The sequence below is a fragment of the Balaenoptera musculus genome, chromosome 9 (genome assembly GCF_009873245.2).
Source record: "Balaenoptera musculus isolate JJ_BM4_2016_0621 chromosome 9, mBalMus1.pri.v3, whole genome shotgun sequence".
Classification (NCBI taxonomy): domain Eukaryota; kingdom Metazoa; phylum Chordata; class Mammalia; order Artiodactyla; family Balaenopteridae; genus Balaenoptera; species Balaenoptera musculus.
In genome coordinates, this window is record NC_045793.1 from 85,432,912 (window position 1) to 85,452,828 (window position 19,917).

The 19,917-nt window shown below is 34.8% G+C and overlaps 2 protein-coding genes across 10 annotated transcripts in view; both read left to right on the forward strand.

Annotated features, from left to right (window-relative positions):
* The window catches only part of MAGI2 (membrane associated guanylate kinase, WW and PDZ domain containing 2), a 1,338,650-nt gene that overhangs the window by 75,672 nt on the left and 1,243,061 nt on the right, over positions 1-19,917 (forward strand). The gene's annotated exons all lie outside the window — the stretch shown is intronic.
* LOC118900683 (dihydrofolate reductase-like) lies at positions 19,254-19,856 on the forward strand. The gene has a single exon (XM_036863230.1). It carries the CDS (start codon positions 19,254-19,256, stop codon positions 19,815-19,817), a length of 564 nt encoding a protein of 187 aa, XP_036719125.1. The 3' UTR covers positions 19,818-19,856.

Consider the following 19,917-nt stretch of genomic DNA (forward strand, 5'->3'; position numbering starts at 1 on the left):
CCAGGATTCCTCAACCCCATCTTGTCAGGCAGAAGCCTTCCTTGTCAGCAGAAGTCATTATAGGGTCTACAGTGATTCACACAGCATACACAGTATTGGTCTTTCTGGTGCCAAAAACCTTCGGTGCTTTTAACTTTCTACTACACTGCCTGGTCATCTCTGTTCCTTCCATCCCCCAAAGCACTCAATTTTCTTTAGAATTTTCTTACTATTAAAAGGTAATAAAATAAAAAATTAACAACATCAATGGTGCATTAAGATTCTCTCCTTGAGTAAGACTTCCCACTGATTAATTCTACGCCAGCCGTAGAGTCTTCTCAGAAGAATTGACCAATATCAAATAGTTAAATATCATATTGCCCATGAGTTTAATTCATAGATTGTCACATTCTCATGGTCATTTCTAGATATTAGCAGCAGCACTGTTCTTTTAATTTCTAATCTTTGAATTCTTGCAAGGGATGGATAAGTAGAAGAAGGAGGAACTTGGTCTGTAGTTTTCTTGAATTACCAGGATCAGTTCATTTTAATTTTTGAGACTCTCAGCCTTCCTAGCAGGCTGTGTTTAAAGTCAAGTTCTTCTTTGCCTAAAATGGGAGAATTCTTTTAATATTCAGGTTAAATCTGAGTGTGTTTGGAAAATCATTTCTGTAAGTTGACAGGAAACATTTAAAAATGCAGTTTTGTGGACTGCCATCTTTAATAAAGATAAGTTTGTATATGAAAGAAATCCTTGTTACATACCAGGCATAAATTATTGGGTTGTGTGTACTTGCTTAACATCACAATGTATCTTATGAAGAAATTCTATTTTAATAGCTATATGACAGAACAGGAAAACTTAGACACTAACAGTGAATCTGGATTGTAGTAGGAATTTTTAATTTAATTAATTGAAATTTTTGAGATACAGATTCATATGGTGTTGTAAGAAATAATACAAAGATTCCTTGTTCACTTCACCCAGTTTCCTTCAATAATAACATTTTGAAAAACTATAGTATACTCTCTGAACCAGATATTGACATTCATACAATCCACCAATATTATTTACATTTTTCCACTTTTACTTGGATTCTTTTGTGTGTGATTTTGTGTCTTAAGTTCTATGCAATTTTATCACCTAATTAGGTTGTTATATCCACCACAGTCAAGATACTGAACCACAAGCATCTCTCCTATTGCTCTGTTAGGACCCAGTCATCTCTCCCCACCCTGTTTCTGAGCTCTGGCAATTCAACTGCTAATCCATCCTCCTTTCAAAGATGTTATGTAAATGGAATCATACAGTGTGTAACATTTTGGGATTGACTTTTTTTTACTCAGCATAATTCCCTGACAATTCATCCAAGTCATTGCTGGTATTAGTATTTTGTTATTTTTTATTGCTCAGTAGTACGCCACTGTGTGTGTGTGTATATATACACACACAAACACACACACACACACACACACACACACACATATACACATATACACACTACAGTTTGTTTACCATTCACCTGTTGAGGGACATCTGTGATGATTCCAGGTTTGGGTTATTATAAATAAAACTGCTATGAGTATTCATTTGTAGGTTTTTGTGTGAACATAAATTATTATTCCTCTGGAATAAATGCTCAAAAGTGCAAGTGCTGAGTTATGTGATTATTTGGGTTTAGTTTTATAAGAAATTGCCAAACTATTTTCTAAACGGCTCTAACATTTTACATTTCTTCAACAATGTGTAGTTGATCTAGTTTCTCCACATCCTTTCCACCATTTAGTGTTGTCACCATTTAAAATGTTAGCTGATAGGTGTATAGTGCATAACCCTGATAGTCAGTGATGTTGAACATCTTTTTATGTGCTTATTTGCCATCTGTATATCCTTTTTGTTGAAGTGGATGTTCATGTCTTTTGCTTATTTTCTAAGTAGATTGTTTTTTCCCTGTTGAGTTTTGAGAGTTTTTTACATGTTCTAAATACTTGTCCTTTGTTATGTATGTGGATTGCAAATATTTTCTCCAAGTCTCTAGCTTGTATTTTCACCCTCTTCACATAGACTTTCACAGAGCAAAAGTTTTTTTTTTAATTTTGATGAGATCTAATTTATAAATTTTTCCTTTTATGGCTTATACATTTGTTTAAGAACTCTGTGCCTAAAGATTTTCTCTTATTTTTCCTAAAAGTTCTTTTCCCAAACTTATTGAAATATAATTGACGTGTAACATTGTGTAAAGTTAAGGTGTATCATGTGATGATTTGAGATACATACATATATATATATATATATATATATATATTGCAAAAAGATTACCACAAAAAGTTAACATATGCATCATCTCACATGGTTATCTTTGTGTGTGTGTGTGTGTGTGTGTAGAACTTTTAAGATTTATTCTCTTATCAACTTTCAATGATACAGTACAGTATTGTTAACTATAGTCGCCATGATGTATATTAGATACTCAGAACTTATTCATCTTACAACTGTAGCATCTTATAACTTCTACCCTGTGACCACCTTCACCCATTTTCCCCATTTGCCCACCCCTGGCAATGACCAATCTATCTCTATGAGTTCAGTTTTTTTTTTTTTTTTTTAGATTCCACATGTAAGCGAGATCATACAGTATTTGTCTTCCTTTGTCTCACTTATTTCATTTCATTTAGCATAGTGCCCTCAAATTTCATCCACGTTGTCACAAATGGCAGGATTTCCTCCTTATGGCTGAATAATATTCCTCTGTGTATATGTGTGTGTATGTGTCTTTATCTATTTATCTCTCAACGGACATATAGGTTGTTTCCATGTCTTGGCTATTGTAAAAAATACCCCAGTGAACATGGGGGTGCAGATATCTCTTCAACATAGTGATTTCTTTTCTTTGGATATACACCCAGAAGTGGGTTTACTGGATCATAAGGTAGTACTACTTTTAATTTTCTGAGAAACTTCCATGTTATTTTCCACAGTGGCTGCAGCAATTTGCATTCCACCAAAAGTTCACAAGGGTTCCTTTTTTTCCATATCCTCACCATATCTCTTGTCTTTTTTATAATAGCCATTCTAACAGGTGTGATACCTCACTGTAGTAAGTTTTTTTGGTTATTTTATATTTTATGTTTTCACTCATGATCCATTCTGAGTTAATGTTTGTATGAAGTTTGCATCAAGATTTTTTCCTTTGCCTAAGATTGTTCAGTTGCATCGACACCATTTGTTAAAGGTTATTCTTTCTCCATTGATTTACTTTTGCACCAGTATAAAAAATCAGTTGAGCATATTTATATTCAGGTCTATTTCTAGGTCCTCTATTCTGGTCCATTGACCTGTTTATCTATCCCTTCACCAATAGCACACTGTCTTGATTACTGTAGCTTTATAGACAGCTTTAATATTGAGTAAACTGATTCATTTTCCTTTATTTTTTGTCAAGATTGATTTAGCTATTCCAGGGCGTGTTCCTTTTCATATAAATTTTAGAATGAGCTTGTCTATATCTACAAAAACCTTGCTTGGATTTTGATAGGAATGTTTTACTTTACTATGCTGTCTTCCATTTTACAAATAGAGTGTGTCTATTAATTTGTTTTCTTTTATCAGCATTTGGTAATGTTCTTTTTGAGGAACTTTCTTTAGCCAATCTTTAAGAGTACGTCAGCTAGTAATAACTTCTTGTAGTTTTCTATCATCTGAGAATGTTCTCAATTCCTCCTCTTTCCTGAAAGGTAGCTTTATCGTTATAAAATTTCTGGTTGGTAGTTTTTTCTTTTAGCAATTGAAAAATATTGTGTTACCTCCTTTTTTACTCTGTGGTTTCAAATGAGAAATCCACTATTATTTGAACTGGAACTCCCCTGTAAGTAATGTGTTATTTTTGAGGTTTTGTTTTGTTTTGTTGTTGTTTTGTAGGTTTTGTCTTTCATCAGATTTGGAGAATTTTCAGCCATTATTTCTTTAAATATTATTCAGTCTCACTATCCTCTTCTCTTTCTGGGATTCTGATGATATAAATGTTGGATCTTTTGTTTTTGTCCCACAGTCCCTGAGGCTCTGTTCTTTTTTTCTCCCTCCCCTCAGTTTATTTTCCCTCTGTTGTTCAAGTTGGATAAATTCTATTTTTCTGTCCTCAAGTTCCTTAATTCTACCCTCACTTGTTGCCACTTTACTATTGAGCCCATCCAGGGAGATTTTTATCTCTGTTATTGTGTTTTAAGTTCTATACTTTCTATTTGATTCTTTTGCATAACTTGTTGCTGATATTTTCATATTTTCATTTATATCAAGAGAATTTGTAATTGATTCTGTAAGCATTTTTATGACTCTGCTTTAAAATTCTCATCAGATAATTTGAACAACTGATTCATCTCAATGTTGACATCAGTTGATTACTGTTTCTCATTCAAGTTGTGATTTTCTTGGCTCTAGTTATGAGGATGATTTCCAGTTGTATCCTGGACACTTTGTGTATTATGTTAGTAATCTCTGGCTCTTCTTTCAATCTTTCATTTTAGCTGGAAGTTACCCTTTTTAGGTCTTGCACATGTGTTGTGACCTACTTTTGTCCACTGCAGTTCCAATGGCAGTTTTTCAGAGTCTTTACAGTGTTACTATCGTCTGCTTGGTTTGTCTTGTGCCATTGGAGTTCTCACTGTTACGTGCCACTGCTGCCTGGGGAAGTAAAAGGGGTTTCCCCAAGTTGGACCTCCAAGTATCTCTCAGTGGAAGGGAAGGTGTGGTTGGATCCCCTTACCAGAGCCTCCCCCATTTCCCTGATATCTCTGGGGTAGTGAGGAGATCCTCAGGCTACCCGGGACAAAGATGTTTCCTAGACCATGTCACTTACTGTAACTGGGGTCCTTTTTCCTCTTCTGTCTGTTTGTTTCTAGTAAGACTTTGATTCAATACTTTGTAGGCTTTTATCTACAGACGTCTTCATGTATTGAATATCCCTAATAAACTTTAGATAATTCCTTGTTTAATCAAATACACAATGTGCTTGGGTTTCCACACTTCTATGTGTGTGTGTGTGTGTGTGTGTGTGTGTGTGTGTTTGTGTGTGTGTGGGGGGGGGGGGAGTTTTAAGTGGGAAGAGACGAAGAAAAAGTCAAAATAGCAATAGCAGAAAGATGTTTTTGTAAACAAAGTTTGTTCATGTGGGGTCCCACTGGCTCAGATTAAGAATGCCTTTTTAAAAAATAGGCATCCGTTAATTTTAAACACAACATATTTTCAGAGCTGACCTATCATCATCGTATCATGATCTTGAACAACATAGAATAGACTCAATTTGAAATAGATAAGTAAGTATTTAAATAAGAGATCTAGCTTAATAACTCTACTTGCATAATTTTTATGGTTTGCAAGTATTTCCCAACACATAATCAGATGTAGTCATATAAAAATATGTGAAAAACAAGGAAGGTGTCAATATATTTATTTTTACAGCTTAAAAAATATTCAGAGAGGTTAGATAGCCTATCCAATATTTCTAAGCTAGTAAATGCAATGGTGGGGATATGTATTTAGGTCTCATTTTATGCATGTGGGAAGTGATGGGATCGCATTTCCTAAAGATTGTTTTAGGTGAAAATAGATGATATATGCCCATTTTGAACAGAGACAGAAACACATAACAATGACTTCCATAGGTTCTTTCCAATTTCTCTTAATTTATGTATTTAACTTTGCTAACAATTAACTAAAAAGCTGAGTGCTTGCTTGAGTTTATTTTTCAAATCTAAATTTAAAAATAACGCAGGAGCAATCTTAGGAGAGAACAATTAAAATGATGGCACTTATTTTTATTTGCTTATTTTTATTTTCTGATAAAATAAATAGTTTTCTTAATAGGCAAACAACTTTTTGAGGGTCAGCATAATCGCATCCAGGATTTAAATGCTATTTCTGAGCTGGAAGCTAACTCTGCTGTGTGTCCTGCGTAAGATGCCCGGTTCAGTGAGCAAAATGTGCATCGTGTCACTTTGAAGATACAGTCATGTCTCCTAGGATGCATTGTCAACAAGCCTGATGAGATACAGTGTTGTGCTCTGATTCTCTCTTTAGTTGTGCTTTGACTTTCGAGTCCTTTTGGTTATTCTTTATAGTCTGAAGAAATCACAGCTTCTGGCTATTCTGTACTATTTGACTAGTTATAGAAGCCTGTCAGTTTTCCAATACTGAAAGAATCTACAAAATAAGTGAAATGACCTCAGGCATTATTTCTGATACTCATTGTAATCATCGCTAGATTTAAACTTGAGGGTTATAGATAGAACTGCACATTTAAACGTGAGAATTTCTGTTTTGGCTGACAGGCAAAATTGGAATTTGTTAGACTCTCCTTTGCTTAATTTTGGACCTAGGGAACGAGTATTACTCATTGATTTAAAAAGTAATCTCTTTAATAGAGTAAGACCCCATGGCAAAATCCACAGGGATGTGCTGTGTATCTAGTCCATGTGAGTTATGCTATGGGTTATAACATGGTTTTCTTAAAACACAGTGGCACATTGTCTGTTTCTTTCATTGTAGAAATAAAGGTCTTCTCTGACTGTTTTATCTTTTTTTTTTTCTGTCAATGCCAGTTTTTTAGTCAGGTTTTTCTATACTTCAGAAAGTCATTAAGCTAGTATCACTTAATCTTAAATAGTGGTTGCTTTTATTTTCTTTTTTTTAAGGATGAATACATTGTAGAGGTTTTGGAAGTTGAGAAGTTTCTTAGATCAAATTGCCTTTTCTTAAAATTAATTGATGCTGTGAATTAGAAATGATTTGGGTGTTTTGTTTGCTTTTCATTTCAAAATACTTTCTTGTTTTTCTTCCTTAATGTTTAAATTGTACAGAGTAAACCCTGTATTGGTAATGACTTACTAAAGATAGATGCTCTTCCACTCTTCTTATTAGTTGTAATTGCTGATGTAGATTATTGTGGGGCTGAAAGATTTGTAACACAGCAGGTTATTCATTAGCAATTCCGGGATGAAAACTCAACAGAAAATCATTTGAATCTAATGATTGTTTTAAGTTCTAACTGACTCCATAATGCATGTAACATTTTAAATTCCTAGATACTCTATGTATTTCTGTTCCTGAACTAAAAGCATTCCCAAATAACCCATTCTACATATTATTAGTATACAACTCCTATGAATACCATTGTCTAAGTACAACAGACAACACAAAATTACATCCTTTCAGAAGATGTACACTGTAAATGTATATGTAGGCTTTTTCATTTCTGGTAATTTCCTAGGATATCCTCTGCAATGTCACCTTCTACAAACAATTTAATTTTTAAAAGGGCATATATTGATATGCATGATCATATTTGTAAAGACTCAGCATATTGTTTACGAGTCAGAAAATGTTAATCTCTCAAATATGTTAATTTAGTATCTTTCAAAATACGAAGTTTAACCCCGTTGATACCATGTCTTGAAATGCTTATGTCGGGACTTCCCTGGTGGCACTGTGGTAGGACTCCACTCTCCCAATGCAGGGGTCCCAGGTTCGATCCCTGGTCGGGGAACTAGATCCCACATGCATGCCTCAAGTAAGAGTTCACATGCCACAACTAAGGAGCTGGCGAGCCGCAACTAAGGAGCCCGCCCACTGCACCTAAGACCCAGCATAATCAAATAAATAAATTAATTAATTAATTAAAAATTGTTTTAAAAAATGTTTATGTATCTGACAATTGTTTTTTGTCAGTATAACCAATTAATTCACGAAACAATAGGAGATTAATAACCACATTTTTGATAAACACAATGGTTGTTTCATTTAAAACAATATATATATACATATATGTATATATATATTTGATTTGGGAAAAACAAGAAGTCATGGAAGTGGCAAAAACATTGTGTGAAAGCCACAACTGTCTGGATTGCCTTTTGATTAAGCCACTGACTCAAATTTGATGAAAGCAGTAATGTCTGTCCATTGTTTTAATCAGGGTTTCTAAGTGTGTTCTTTCCAGTGGCAATAAGCTTGTTTCTTTAAATGTAGATACAATTTAGAATGTATACCTCAAACACTACTAGAAATTTAAGAAAACCATAAAACTGGTGGCTAAAAGGCCACAGAGATCAACTGAAACGTTCTCACACTTTAGTGGTTTTTCTTTAATTTTCTTTACATTTCCTCTCCTGTTATTTTTGTAGTTCCTTTCTCTTGCAACATACTTTGAGTCTCTGAGTATCCATTTCCTCAGCTTTAAAATGGAGGTGTTAATAGAACCTACCTCGTAGAGTGGATGAGAGGATGAAATAAGTTAATGAATGTAAAAGTGCTCTCAGCATACTAAGTACTAATCCTGGCATACTGGAAGGGCTTAACAAAATTGCTTCCTTAGCATCATTATACAATTTGCAAGACCCTGCTCCCAATTCTAGAACTTGTTCAGTATTCTAAAACTCAGCTACTATGAGTCACTCTTGGTAGAGCTTATACATTATAAACTGGATTTTCTAAGTTGAATGTTCCTTGAATCTGAGCATTGTCGTTGTATTCTCAACCTCATCTGCTGGGATAAGATTCTCTTAGATCTGAAGCTAATGGTTGCTGTACCTCCTTTGTGAATAATGTTTCTTTAAATTCTACCATACCTGATGTGGTGCAGTTTAGTCCTCCAGTAATAGCCCTATGGGAACAGGGCTCCCAAGATGAGCAGGGTTTGGGCAGCCAGATTGTAAGCTCCTCGTATCCCACTCATACCTCCTGGAGATGCTAAGCATGGTCTGAGCATCTCCTTGTTAAAGATATTTCTGAATTGGCTGGAAGCCTGAGCTAGATGACCTCTAAGAGGGCTTCCGACCAGTCTATGACTAGTCTGCAGCAGGGTCAAGGAACTCAGGGATTTACAAGGCTGTGTTTAGGAGTCCACCAATAGAATGTTTCAAAGTGATTTCTGCTTGACTGACCACCATTTCCAAAATTACCACTCAGTTAAGATTTCCCCAAATTGAGTCAAAGCTGTTTGTGTACGCTTCAAGTCATCCATGTCTAACTTTGCATAACTGACGTTCTGAGGTTTGTGAAGAGTTTATAAATATTCAAAGATTTATTTTTGGCAGTCCTATAGGCATGAAGAGTTGCTAAATGTGTTGTTCATTTAAAAGATAGTGATGCTTCACTTACTTTCTAGCAATAAGTACGTTCTTTCCAACTTTAATTTATATATGGCTTTATCTTATATCCTCTAGTGCTGCAGAAAAAGTAGTCAGCATTCCTGAAAGGGAGGACTACACTTCAAAGAAAAAAACCAAAACATAGCTAATTACTGTGATTTTTTATTTGAATAAATAGATTAATAAATTTAATCTACTCCTATATGCCCTGTGACCATACAACTTTGAATCATTGAGAACAGTGAAATAGTTGACATTTTTAATCACTCACCACAATGCCTGGCACTTTAAAATATTGAAACCACGGGAAGAAAGATTTAAGGTACATGTCAATCTGTAAGTGCTTTGGCTTTTGTGAATTCTGCACAGTACAGACTGATCTATGTTCCTTAGAAAGTGTCCATCTTTCACATTGAAATGCTTTAAAAGTTTGGAAATAGTCCACGAATTGTAATAATTTTGTACATTTTCACAATACTAGAGCTTAATTTGATGTTTTAATTATTTTAATTAAAAAATCTATTTCAACCTAAAGTGATGCATCGGACATATGATAATAATTCATCTATAGTAGTTATGGAATTAGGCTTAGAATAGCCTGTTTCCTTTATAATTTTTCTCACGCATAGATAAATAGTCAGTAAATTATTCAGTTTTCCTTCCAAGCATTCTTTTCATTGAGAAATGCCTACAGGCTAGTAAATGGTGAATTTGACATCACTATTTTGGTATGATTCTGTGATGACTTCTGTTATACCTAATTGTAAGTAATTAAAATTTTTAAAGAGAGAATTTTAACTTTAAGAAAATTTTATCAGTTGTCTGAAAAGGCAAACCAGAGCCACCTACAATATTTTGATTCACTGTAAATCCTGGTTCCTTTAATTTCATCTGAATCCCTTACTTCTGTGATATCTTAAAATGTCAGATATATAAAATGACAGATAATTCTTTACCATCAACTGTACATTCTAACAATTTAGTTTACTTTTTTTATGTTAGAGTATATTATTTATTTGTTTTATACAATAGTTTTTAGTTTTGGAATCAAACCCACTGTTTTATTTTCAAGTCTATGTTAATCTTTAGGCATGTGGGAATGTTCCATAATAAGTGACCTAGTAAAGCTGTGTTTCATGAAATAAAATCAATTAATTACATGATAATATTCTAATGCTTTTTTAAAAAGCTGTTTAAACTTGGTTTGTTCACTTGCTTTGTACAATCAACTAAGCAAGGGTTTTCCTTTTTTTCCAAGGAATCTTTCTGAGCCACACTTTTAAACATAGAAATATTTAATAGTAATTTCTCAGTAACAGACCAAAGTATTTAGAACTCAACAGGAAGAAAAGGGAAGTGGTTCTTATCTGAATTCAAAATTTAATAGGAAAAATGACTCCATTTAATCCATGTCCTTGAATCTTCCTCAAAACTAATCCTACTGTCAATTTATTTTTCATTCAGCTCATCCTCTTAAATATTTAAGCCTTTGTCACTCAAAAATTCAAAGGAAGATGTATGCCAAGAGTTCTTTCTCTAAGTTTTTTTTTACATTCTTAATTATAACGAAACTGTAAGGTGGGAGAGGAGCTGATTTTGGAGATTAATTTGAATAATAAGAAAATTGGGCAAGGTCCTAATTATCATTTTCTCTCAGTAATTTTGTTCTTGATAATATTAAATATATTTAAATTATGTTGTTACAAAATATATCTGAAAACTAAATAAATTCTATTCTTAAGGATTTACGTAGGAGGCAGAGGATATGAGGTTGAGGACAAAAACCTGAGAATCTAACAGCCTGTTCCATCATTACCAGATAATCTTGACTGTTTGCATGTCTCTGGCATTAATGTAAAGACTGAGCTGAACAAATTCCCAGGATCTCCAGCCTTTAAGTCTCAGGAGCATTGTGTACACCCTAGAAAAATGTGATGGTTTTTCTCTTTTTAATTTCATTATATGACTTCCCATATTTATGCACTGGTTTTGTTTCATTTGAGCTACTAGGAGTGTGAATCCTCAAAATGCCTACTATACAGTCTTAATTTCAAATTCTAGATCTTAGCATCAGTTTCTATAGCCTAAACATGAGAGAAGGAAAGAAAATTGATTGAATGCCTGTTGTGTGCCAGGAGCTATGCTAGACTATGCATCTTTCGTCTTAACCCTTAAACAACAGACCTGTGAGGTAGGTGAGTAGTCTCATTTCACAGATGAGAAAACAGACTCTGAGTGTAAGTACCTAATCCAAGGTCACAGAGCAGTTAAACAAGAGAGTTGGGATTAAAAACTCAATATTATTGACTCTAAAGCATATTCATTTATGAATATCGATAAATGGAATGGATCAACAAATTATGAATATACTGCTACATTTTATAAGTCCATAAAATTTAAGGATAGCATGTTTTATGTACAAATAAAATATTACATGGGAATGGTGAATGAAAAGTAATGGTAAAAATTATTTTACTTAAATGTGAGAGTTGTCTTTTTTTTAAGCTAAAGAATTTAAGACTTCTTGAATATTTATCAAAATTAATGAAGTGGAGCAGAGCTGTTACTCTCTCATGTTGTCTTAAATTGGTTGACTTCCTCTGCATTGCACATTTTGTCTAAAAGAGGAAAGAGCACAGTGATTAGTGCACATATGTTTTATGTTGTTAAAGTTTCAAAAGTGATAAAACTGTTTTCACAATGGATTAGAAATATTTTCCTTCTTCTGGAAAAAAGTAATGAACTACATAAATATAAAAATCAAAAGCGGCTGTAAATGATGAATGCTACACTTTCTCTGAAAAGTTATTTTTCTCTGATGGGAGAAAAAAATCAGAAAACTGATCTTTTTGCTTTGTATAAACTTAAATGAAAATAGTTTCTGGACTTCCTTTCAAATTAATATTCAGCACACAAATTACTGAGCACTTACTATTGTATATAAGGCAATATGCTAGTTGCTGGAGATACTAAAATTTATAAGACATAGCTTTGACCATCAAGGACATTACAAAGACTAGTTATATTTTTTGGTCTAGCATGTTGCTTAGTTATGAATACAACCTGAAGTTATCTAATAGCATCAAACATTTCAGCTAGTAAATACAATAGAGTTGAGGCAATGTCAGAGCATATGTACTAATTAAATGGTCTCCCCTTATTACCATACTCTAATTACATTAAATGGTATCAGAAGTACAGTTAATTTTCACTTCAAAAGCCATTGTATTCTTTTATTTGTGTAATTAAACTACAAGAGCTGTAATACATTCAAACAGAGCTTGTACAGGATTAGTTAAATGATAGCATTTTGCTTTGGGACAAACAAATAAAACATTTCCAGAAAATGCAAGTAATGTGTTAATTAGGCAATGTTCACAAATTGTGAAAATGCTCATTTATATCATTAATAAGATTGTATTTCATTTGCCTATTGATTTTTTATCAAGTATACCATCTTAATATTCTTGGCCTTACATTTTTATAGTAGAGTAAAAGATTGTGCCAACTAGCACACTTTTAAATCAGATTTTACTGTTCAAATTTTCCCTGATAATCTAAGGGTAATTTATTGTCATCAGGGAATGATGTATATAGTGTTGCTGATTGGTATTGAAACTCCTAAATAATATGGCACTAAGTATATGTCCACACATACAAAGATGTACATGAAATATTCCCAAATAAAAACTGTACTCATATTTTATCCATGATTTTATTTTTCATGTTTCTCAGACTTTTCAGTTGAAGTCTACTGAAGGGATAAATAGGGTGTAAGCCTAAGGAATCCTTTCAGTATTAGGTGTGTTAAAATTAATGGGAAAGTCAGGTCTTTCAAGGGAAGTTCGGTCAGTTGGAAATGCAGGAATGGGGTTCAAGGAAGAGATATAAAGTAGAAGAGACCAGAAAGGAAGACCAGAGCTCTGAGGGGTGAGATAATCCATGTGCTGTGTAGGCCTTGTTGAAAAGCTAAGAGGAGAAGTTAATTACTAAGTGTCAGTTAAGCTGTGGAGACAAAGTCCTTAAGATAAGGGATAAGGATGATCACCAGTGTAGCAGAAGTGAAGAACAAAGATAACATGGAAAGAGTCACTGGGTTATGGAAAAACAGAGGGGTCGATGCTAGGGTAATTAAGGCAGGATTGAGTAGGGGGAAATGAAAACTTTTAGTGCTGATTACATATCAAATAATTTGATAAATTATAAAGAATTAAATACGATAGTAGATTTGACAGCAAGGTCAGATCAAGTTTTGTTTGTTTTAGTGTGCTATTTTTTTTCTACAAGATGTTTATATGATAGAAGGACACTCCATTATTCATTATGTCAAAGAGCATATATTTATGGAACAGATTCTTTGTAAAATAAAACATTGTTTAAGCTACGTTAGGGCAAAAAGAAAATAATAAAGAATAAGAAGCTTTCAACTTAACATAGGAAAAATGAAGATTATTGGGGTCAAGAATTGATGGGATCATGCCACAGATAAAGAAATGAGACTGCTTATAGGGAATCTGAGAACCAATGACTCAGGAAGTTAAAGAGTTCTGGAGTCTCTAGGCTCACATAAGATATTTTGTAACAGTGTATTTGTGTTACTTTCATAGTTGTGGATACAGTGAGAAATAACTATATAGGAAATATCCCTTGCCCTCAAGGAAGTGTTGGAAAACTCACTCACACACAGTGTTCTCAAGCCAGTGTGTATTTGTGTGAACCAATAGCTCTACAAAAGCAGAAGGAGAGATCATGTCTGCTTAGGGAGACCAGGTAGGGTATGAGGAAAGGTTTGACATGGGCTTGGCCTTGGGAATGGGAAGTACTCCAACAGTAGTAAACTAGAGGAGGAGCAAAAGCCCAGGAGTGTATAGTGTTTAGCAAACCATAAGTTGAATAGAAAACTAGAAGCGTAGACTTTGTTTAGAGGATTAGTGGATGAGGAAAAGCTGGAGAAAGACTAGGTGCAGGCTGCAGAGGGCCTTGAGTACCTAGAGAAGGGTTGATGCTTTATAGGGCAGGCAGTACTGAGCAGGGGAAAGCAGAATCAAAGAGCTGCTTAGGAAGATTTCTCTCACCACAGGTCTTAATAGAGAAGGGGAAAAAAAAGAACTCGTGGTAAAGTGTTATCATCTGAAATTGTATACTCTCAAAATGAACCTCAAATTGTGTACTCTGAAAATGAAACCTCAAAAGTACACTGATTTTTCTGAGAGGTGAAATGTTCATAAGAAATTATGAGTATTTGCAAGGACAGTTGAGGAGAAGTAAAACTACTTGTGTTAATAAGTGATTTCCTAATGAGAATAGAAATATAAATAGGAAGTGCTTAGTGGGAAAGACCATAGGAAATGAAAATAAAATGATGGTTCTTACTTGCTAATTAGGACAGAATGGCACCTTCAGAAAAATCACAGTGGTTAGTATTACTGTTCTCTCCAGGAGGATGGACTCTTTTGTTCATCTCGTCCAACTGAGGAATTGTGTATTCTTCCTTTGAATTTGACTAATTAAGTGTAAGAATAATTTTAAAAAGAGAAAAATGTAGAAATGGTTTACCAGGAGCACTCTAATAATGAAAATCATTGCCAAGTTATTTAGTAATATTCTTATATTTTTCAACACCTCTTCACGTTTGGCAATTTCCTATGCAACCTTGGAAGTAATGAGTAAGAATAATCTCCTTGGCTGGGAAGTAACTGATCCAAATTGAATGAAAATCTTGAACTCGGGCATATTTAAGATGCTCATTATGACCTCATATAAAAAAGCTGTTACTGGCATGTGAAATCTTTAGAACCAAGTAGTGATTGAACCTCAAAGGTTTATTTTTAAAGAAGACTCCTTCTTTTTCATAATTCTTAGGTTTTTTAGAATATATCCAGGAATGAAGCATTATGAAAATTTATTAATTCTTAAACTTAGCAAATTCAGTTAGTAGCATTTTTTATGCCTCAAGAGAACATCAAAATCCAGGCTTCAAGATCTGGACTCTTTTCTTCTAATGTGGATATATGTATGAATTTTCTAGGACTGCTGTAACAAAGTACCACAAACTTAGTGGTTTAAGAACAACATAAATTTATTGTCTCACAGTTCTAGAGGCTGAAAGTCTAAGATCAACGTGTTGGCAGAGTTGGTCCTTCTGAGGGCTGTGAGTGAGAATCTCCACCATGCCTCTTATCTACCTTCTGATGATTTGATGGCAGTCTTTGGCATTATTAGCTTATAGTAGCATCACCTTGATCTCTGTCTTCATCTTCACATGGCATTTTCCCTGTATATGTGTCATTGGTGTGTCTACATTTCCTCTTTTAATAAGGATACCAGTCATATTGGATTAGGGCACACCCTACTCAGTATAACCTAATCTTAACTAATTACATCTGTAATGAACCTATTTCCAAATAAGATAACTTTCTGAGGTACTGGAATTTAAGACTTCAACATGTGGATTCACCTTGTAACATAATTCAGTCCATAACAATATGTAAGTAAAAAATGGTTGCGGACATTGTTGAGAGTCATCCTGTAGATCATCTACTCATTTGAGATCTTCTATCTCGTGTAGTGAAACAGAGAAATTAAAGATTCAGAGGCACCTTTTATCAGAAGAGGGATGTTTTCTGTATGTACCCAAGGTCTCCCATTGGGAATCAACTCTTCGCTGGCTGCCCTAACGTCAACCCTTACCTCAGCCTCAGTTCTCTAGCATACTCTTTCCCTAAGTCACCTGGGAAAAATATCACTTTTATATTACCCTCTCCTCAATAAATTTCAGTGGTTCCCTGATAACTGCATAGTAAAGTCCAAGCTCTAAAATATTCCATTTAGAGTCTTCCACCCACCAAAGCATACCTGTCATTTTACTTTTCTCAGTTTTCACACGTACAAATCCAGTGTTCCAGCCAAACTCAACTTCTCATCATTTTCCAAGCAAACCAAAACATTTTAAAATTTCTGCACCTTTGTTTATTAAGACTATTTTTGAAACCTCTTTCTTTCGCTCATCCTGTAAGCCTGGCTGAAGTTGCACATCCTTCACGACACAGTCACTATGCACATGAGGTGTCTGCCTCTCATTCCTGTAGCACGCATGGTCTGTGAGTCATTTTCAACTAATTTTTGTTTGTATTGTTTTTTTTCCTTTACATATTTATGACTTATATGTTTTACCTCCCCACCTAGCTTGTAAACATCTTGGGAGCAACTATATTCTATTTTGTTATTCATAGAGTAATATAGGTTGTCAAACATTATTGACACAGTTAGGACCGATTTATTGTGCATTTTCTTACCAGTGAAGTACACAGTGGCTGTTTTATTGTTTCACTTTGATTTGTTGTGTGCACCTACAGTTAGTTGCTAAAATCCTAGTTCACAGAGTTCCACATTGTCTCATATAGAGTTGGGAGTCCAAGGGTTTGGATCCATCCTGTTGAACTAGTTCATTTAGTCCTCATAGCTTTAGTTACCTTATCTATAAAACAAGGAAATAATGCCAATTTAGTTCTAAAGTTACTCTCAGATCTAAAATTCTATAATTTAATAGTTTATACATTATATCATTCAAATTGAAATCTCTATATAAAGCTAATCGGACACTGGAAGCTTTTATACAGATACATAGATTGATAGATTGATGAGCCTTGTATTGCTGGTTTAGTTCTTTTTTTCTGTCAATGCTGACTGACAGTTTAGTGATCCTCAATTATTTGTTTGATTTTATAATTCTGACTATATTGAAAATAGTCTTGAAGTGACCTATTGAAAATAAAAAACAATTAAAAGGTAATTTGGAGGTAATTTCTGTGATGATATATAAGGAATTACTAACAGTCATTAGCCACAGAGAGCAGGGTTGGGGAAATGAGGGGAAGTGTACCTTTTCACTTTAATCAGATTTTAACAGTACATATTAACTTCACAATTAAAAAGAAGAAGAATTAGGCAGTTTGAAGGCCAGTGCTATTTTTTAGAGATGGAACATCAGGCTGGCAAAAACCAAGAATAAAAAAGTAAAAATGTCTCCTACCTCCTTCTTAAGGGTTCTTAGAAGCAAGATGCCAGAACTAAAAGTGTCTGTGGAGTACAACAATAGATTTGTTAGTGTCCTATCATATCATAACATTCAAAGTGTTTCTTCATGATCCTTAGTAAAGAGACTAGTGTTTTGAAATTGAAGGGAAAGTAAAACAAACAAGAAACCCAAGATTAGCAAAACAGTACGTGATACTTGGTACCTGAGTTGACTTAATTACCACAAGTAGATGAGCACTGAATATGACTAGATTCCCTGGAAACTTAGACCAAAAAGAACTATCTTGGGCTCTATCCTTTTAAATGTGTGATACGAAAAAAGCACGTAGGTAAATCTATGGAAGAAAACTGTCCTTGTATTGACTGAGAGATAAAATCTATTTTCTTTTATAAGGGATATTAGGGCACAGAATAAATCATGTCTTTATCTACAGTTTTGTAATAGATACACTTTGTTTCAATGGGCGTTTCTTTTATCGAGGCTCTAGTAGTGCTGAGAGCATAATACTGCATCTTAACACAGGAGGAGTTTTCTTGCATAGAACGGAAAACAAGGCCCAGGACCTTTGCTTTCTGCTGATGTAACTTTTGAAGATGGAAGAATTAAAATTTCTGGCTCATTAATGTATCCATCAGATTGGCTTGCAACTTCCTTAAATATGTCATTATGAGATGAGTAAGCCATGTGAGACTAGGAGAGGGAAGAACCTCATAGTTAGGTATGCCCTCTGTGTGGAGTTCCCACTGGGAATCAGTCTCTATTGCAGTAGGAATGTATCAGAAAGGCAGAGGACATGTCCAGAAAGAGTGGCTTCACTAATTAGGTAACAGAAGCAAGAGGGGCTGGACCTGAGGAGCAGAACTATGATCCCCAGCACCAGGATAGCAAGTGTTTGGATGTAAGAAGTTATCCAGTTCTCTCTTCTGCAGCAAGATAATTCAGGGTTCCCAGCACCTTGCCAGTATATTGGAGAAGAAGTTAAGGCAGCCCTTGGAAGTTCACATCAGTTCTAGCTGTTGAAAATTCAACTGAACAGTGTAATCCATTAGAATTATAACCTGCTAGAAATTCAAGTTTTGGCCTTGAATACAAGGCTCCAGGTTTAATCATACCATCATATAAGGGAGTTCCCCTTCCTGGTCCTCATGAACTAGCCTCTTCTGGCCACCACAGTATCCTTAGCCAGGAGTGATGATTTTAATGACTCATTGCCTTTCCAAGGTAGGGATATTTCCATAAACAGGAACATGCTCACTTCCTTTTCTTTTTGTCGATGATGGCCTGATTACACCAGCTTCTGAAGGCCAATGTAGGAATTAAATACTTCTTCACTTGTGTTCTTCCATTATCTTGTCCAACAAATACTCAGTTCAAGAGATCTCACATATTGCTTAAAAGTTACAGGCTTTTTTTTTTTTTTAACATTCATGTTTCATTATTTCTACCAATGTCAATGTACAGATTGAAGGAAACTGACATTTATTAATGTCTCATCTCTTGCTCTATATTATTTCAGGCATTTCTTGGCTCAGTGCTTACAATGTAAGTGCTGTGTACCCAAATTTACCTTCATGTAACCCTAGACTTAAGGATCTTTCCACTAGAGTCCTGTGTTGTCAGATGCAGGCAAATTGTCAAGTTCACTGGATATGTCTGGTAAATAGTATTTATAATAGGTTTGAGTTAATATTGGTTCAGTAGGTTTTGATTTCCCAAGGATGACGCTATGCAAGAGCTCCCTTAATGTACAAAATAGACCTTAGGTAAATGGCCATCCCAGGGATTCAGGCTTGGATCAGAATTTAAGGTAAATGAATGAAGATACTGAGTTGTAATGCCTGGAAAGCAGTTCTGGACATTTACACACACAAACACATCTCTACCTCCCCCCATCATACACACACTTAATAGGAAATTAGGCACACAAAGCCTTGTCTAGGAAAATTTAATCCTTTCAATAACTAAATAATAAAAAAGGAACTGGCAGACGATTGGTACAAAAATATTACCAGGGAAAAAAAATTTCGCACCAAGCTGGCGGGTAATCCCCGTGTCAGTGTGACGTGCTAGCTCGTAAGTGTTTTCTGCCGCTGTCATGGTTCGTTCGCTAAACTGCATCATCGCTCTGTCCCAGAACATGGGCATCGGCAGGAACGGGGACTTGCCCTGGCCCCCGCTCAGGAATGAATACAGGTATTTCCAAAGAATGACCACAACCTCTTCAGTAGAAGGTAAACAGAATTTGGTGATTATGGGTAGGAAGACCTGCTTCTCCTTTCCAGAGAAGAATCAACCTTTAAAGAACAGAATTAATATAGTTCTCAGTAGAGAACTCAAGGAACCTCCACAGGGAGTGCATTTTCTTGCCAAAAGTCTGGATGATGCCTTAAAACTTACTGAGCAACCAGAATTAACAAATAAAGTGGACATGGTTTGGATAGCGGGAGGCAGTTCTGTTTACAAGGAAGCCAGGAACAAGCCAGGCCATCTTAGTCTATTTGTGACAAGGATCATGCAGGAATTTGAAGGTGACACAATTTTTCCAGAAATTGATTTGGAAAAATGTAAACTCCTCCCAGAATATCCAGGGGTTCCTTCTGATGTCCAGGAGGAGAAAGGCATTAAGTACAAATTTGAAGTATATGAAAAGAACAATTAATGTGAAAATGTTTTCTGATCTATTTCAAGCCTCCTCCTCCCCCCCCAAAAAAAATTATGTATTTTTTCTTGTAGAGACTTTTGTTGACTTTAGATCTGTG

Excerpts from the sequence above, each read along its gene's own strand:
- LOC118900683 (XM_036863230.1), top strand. The coding sequence starts at position 19,254 with ATGGTTCGTTCGCTAAACTGCATCATCGCTCTGTCCCAGAACATGGGC.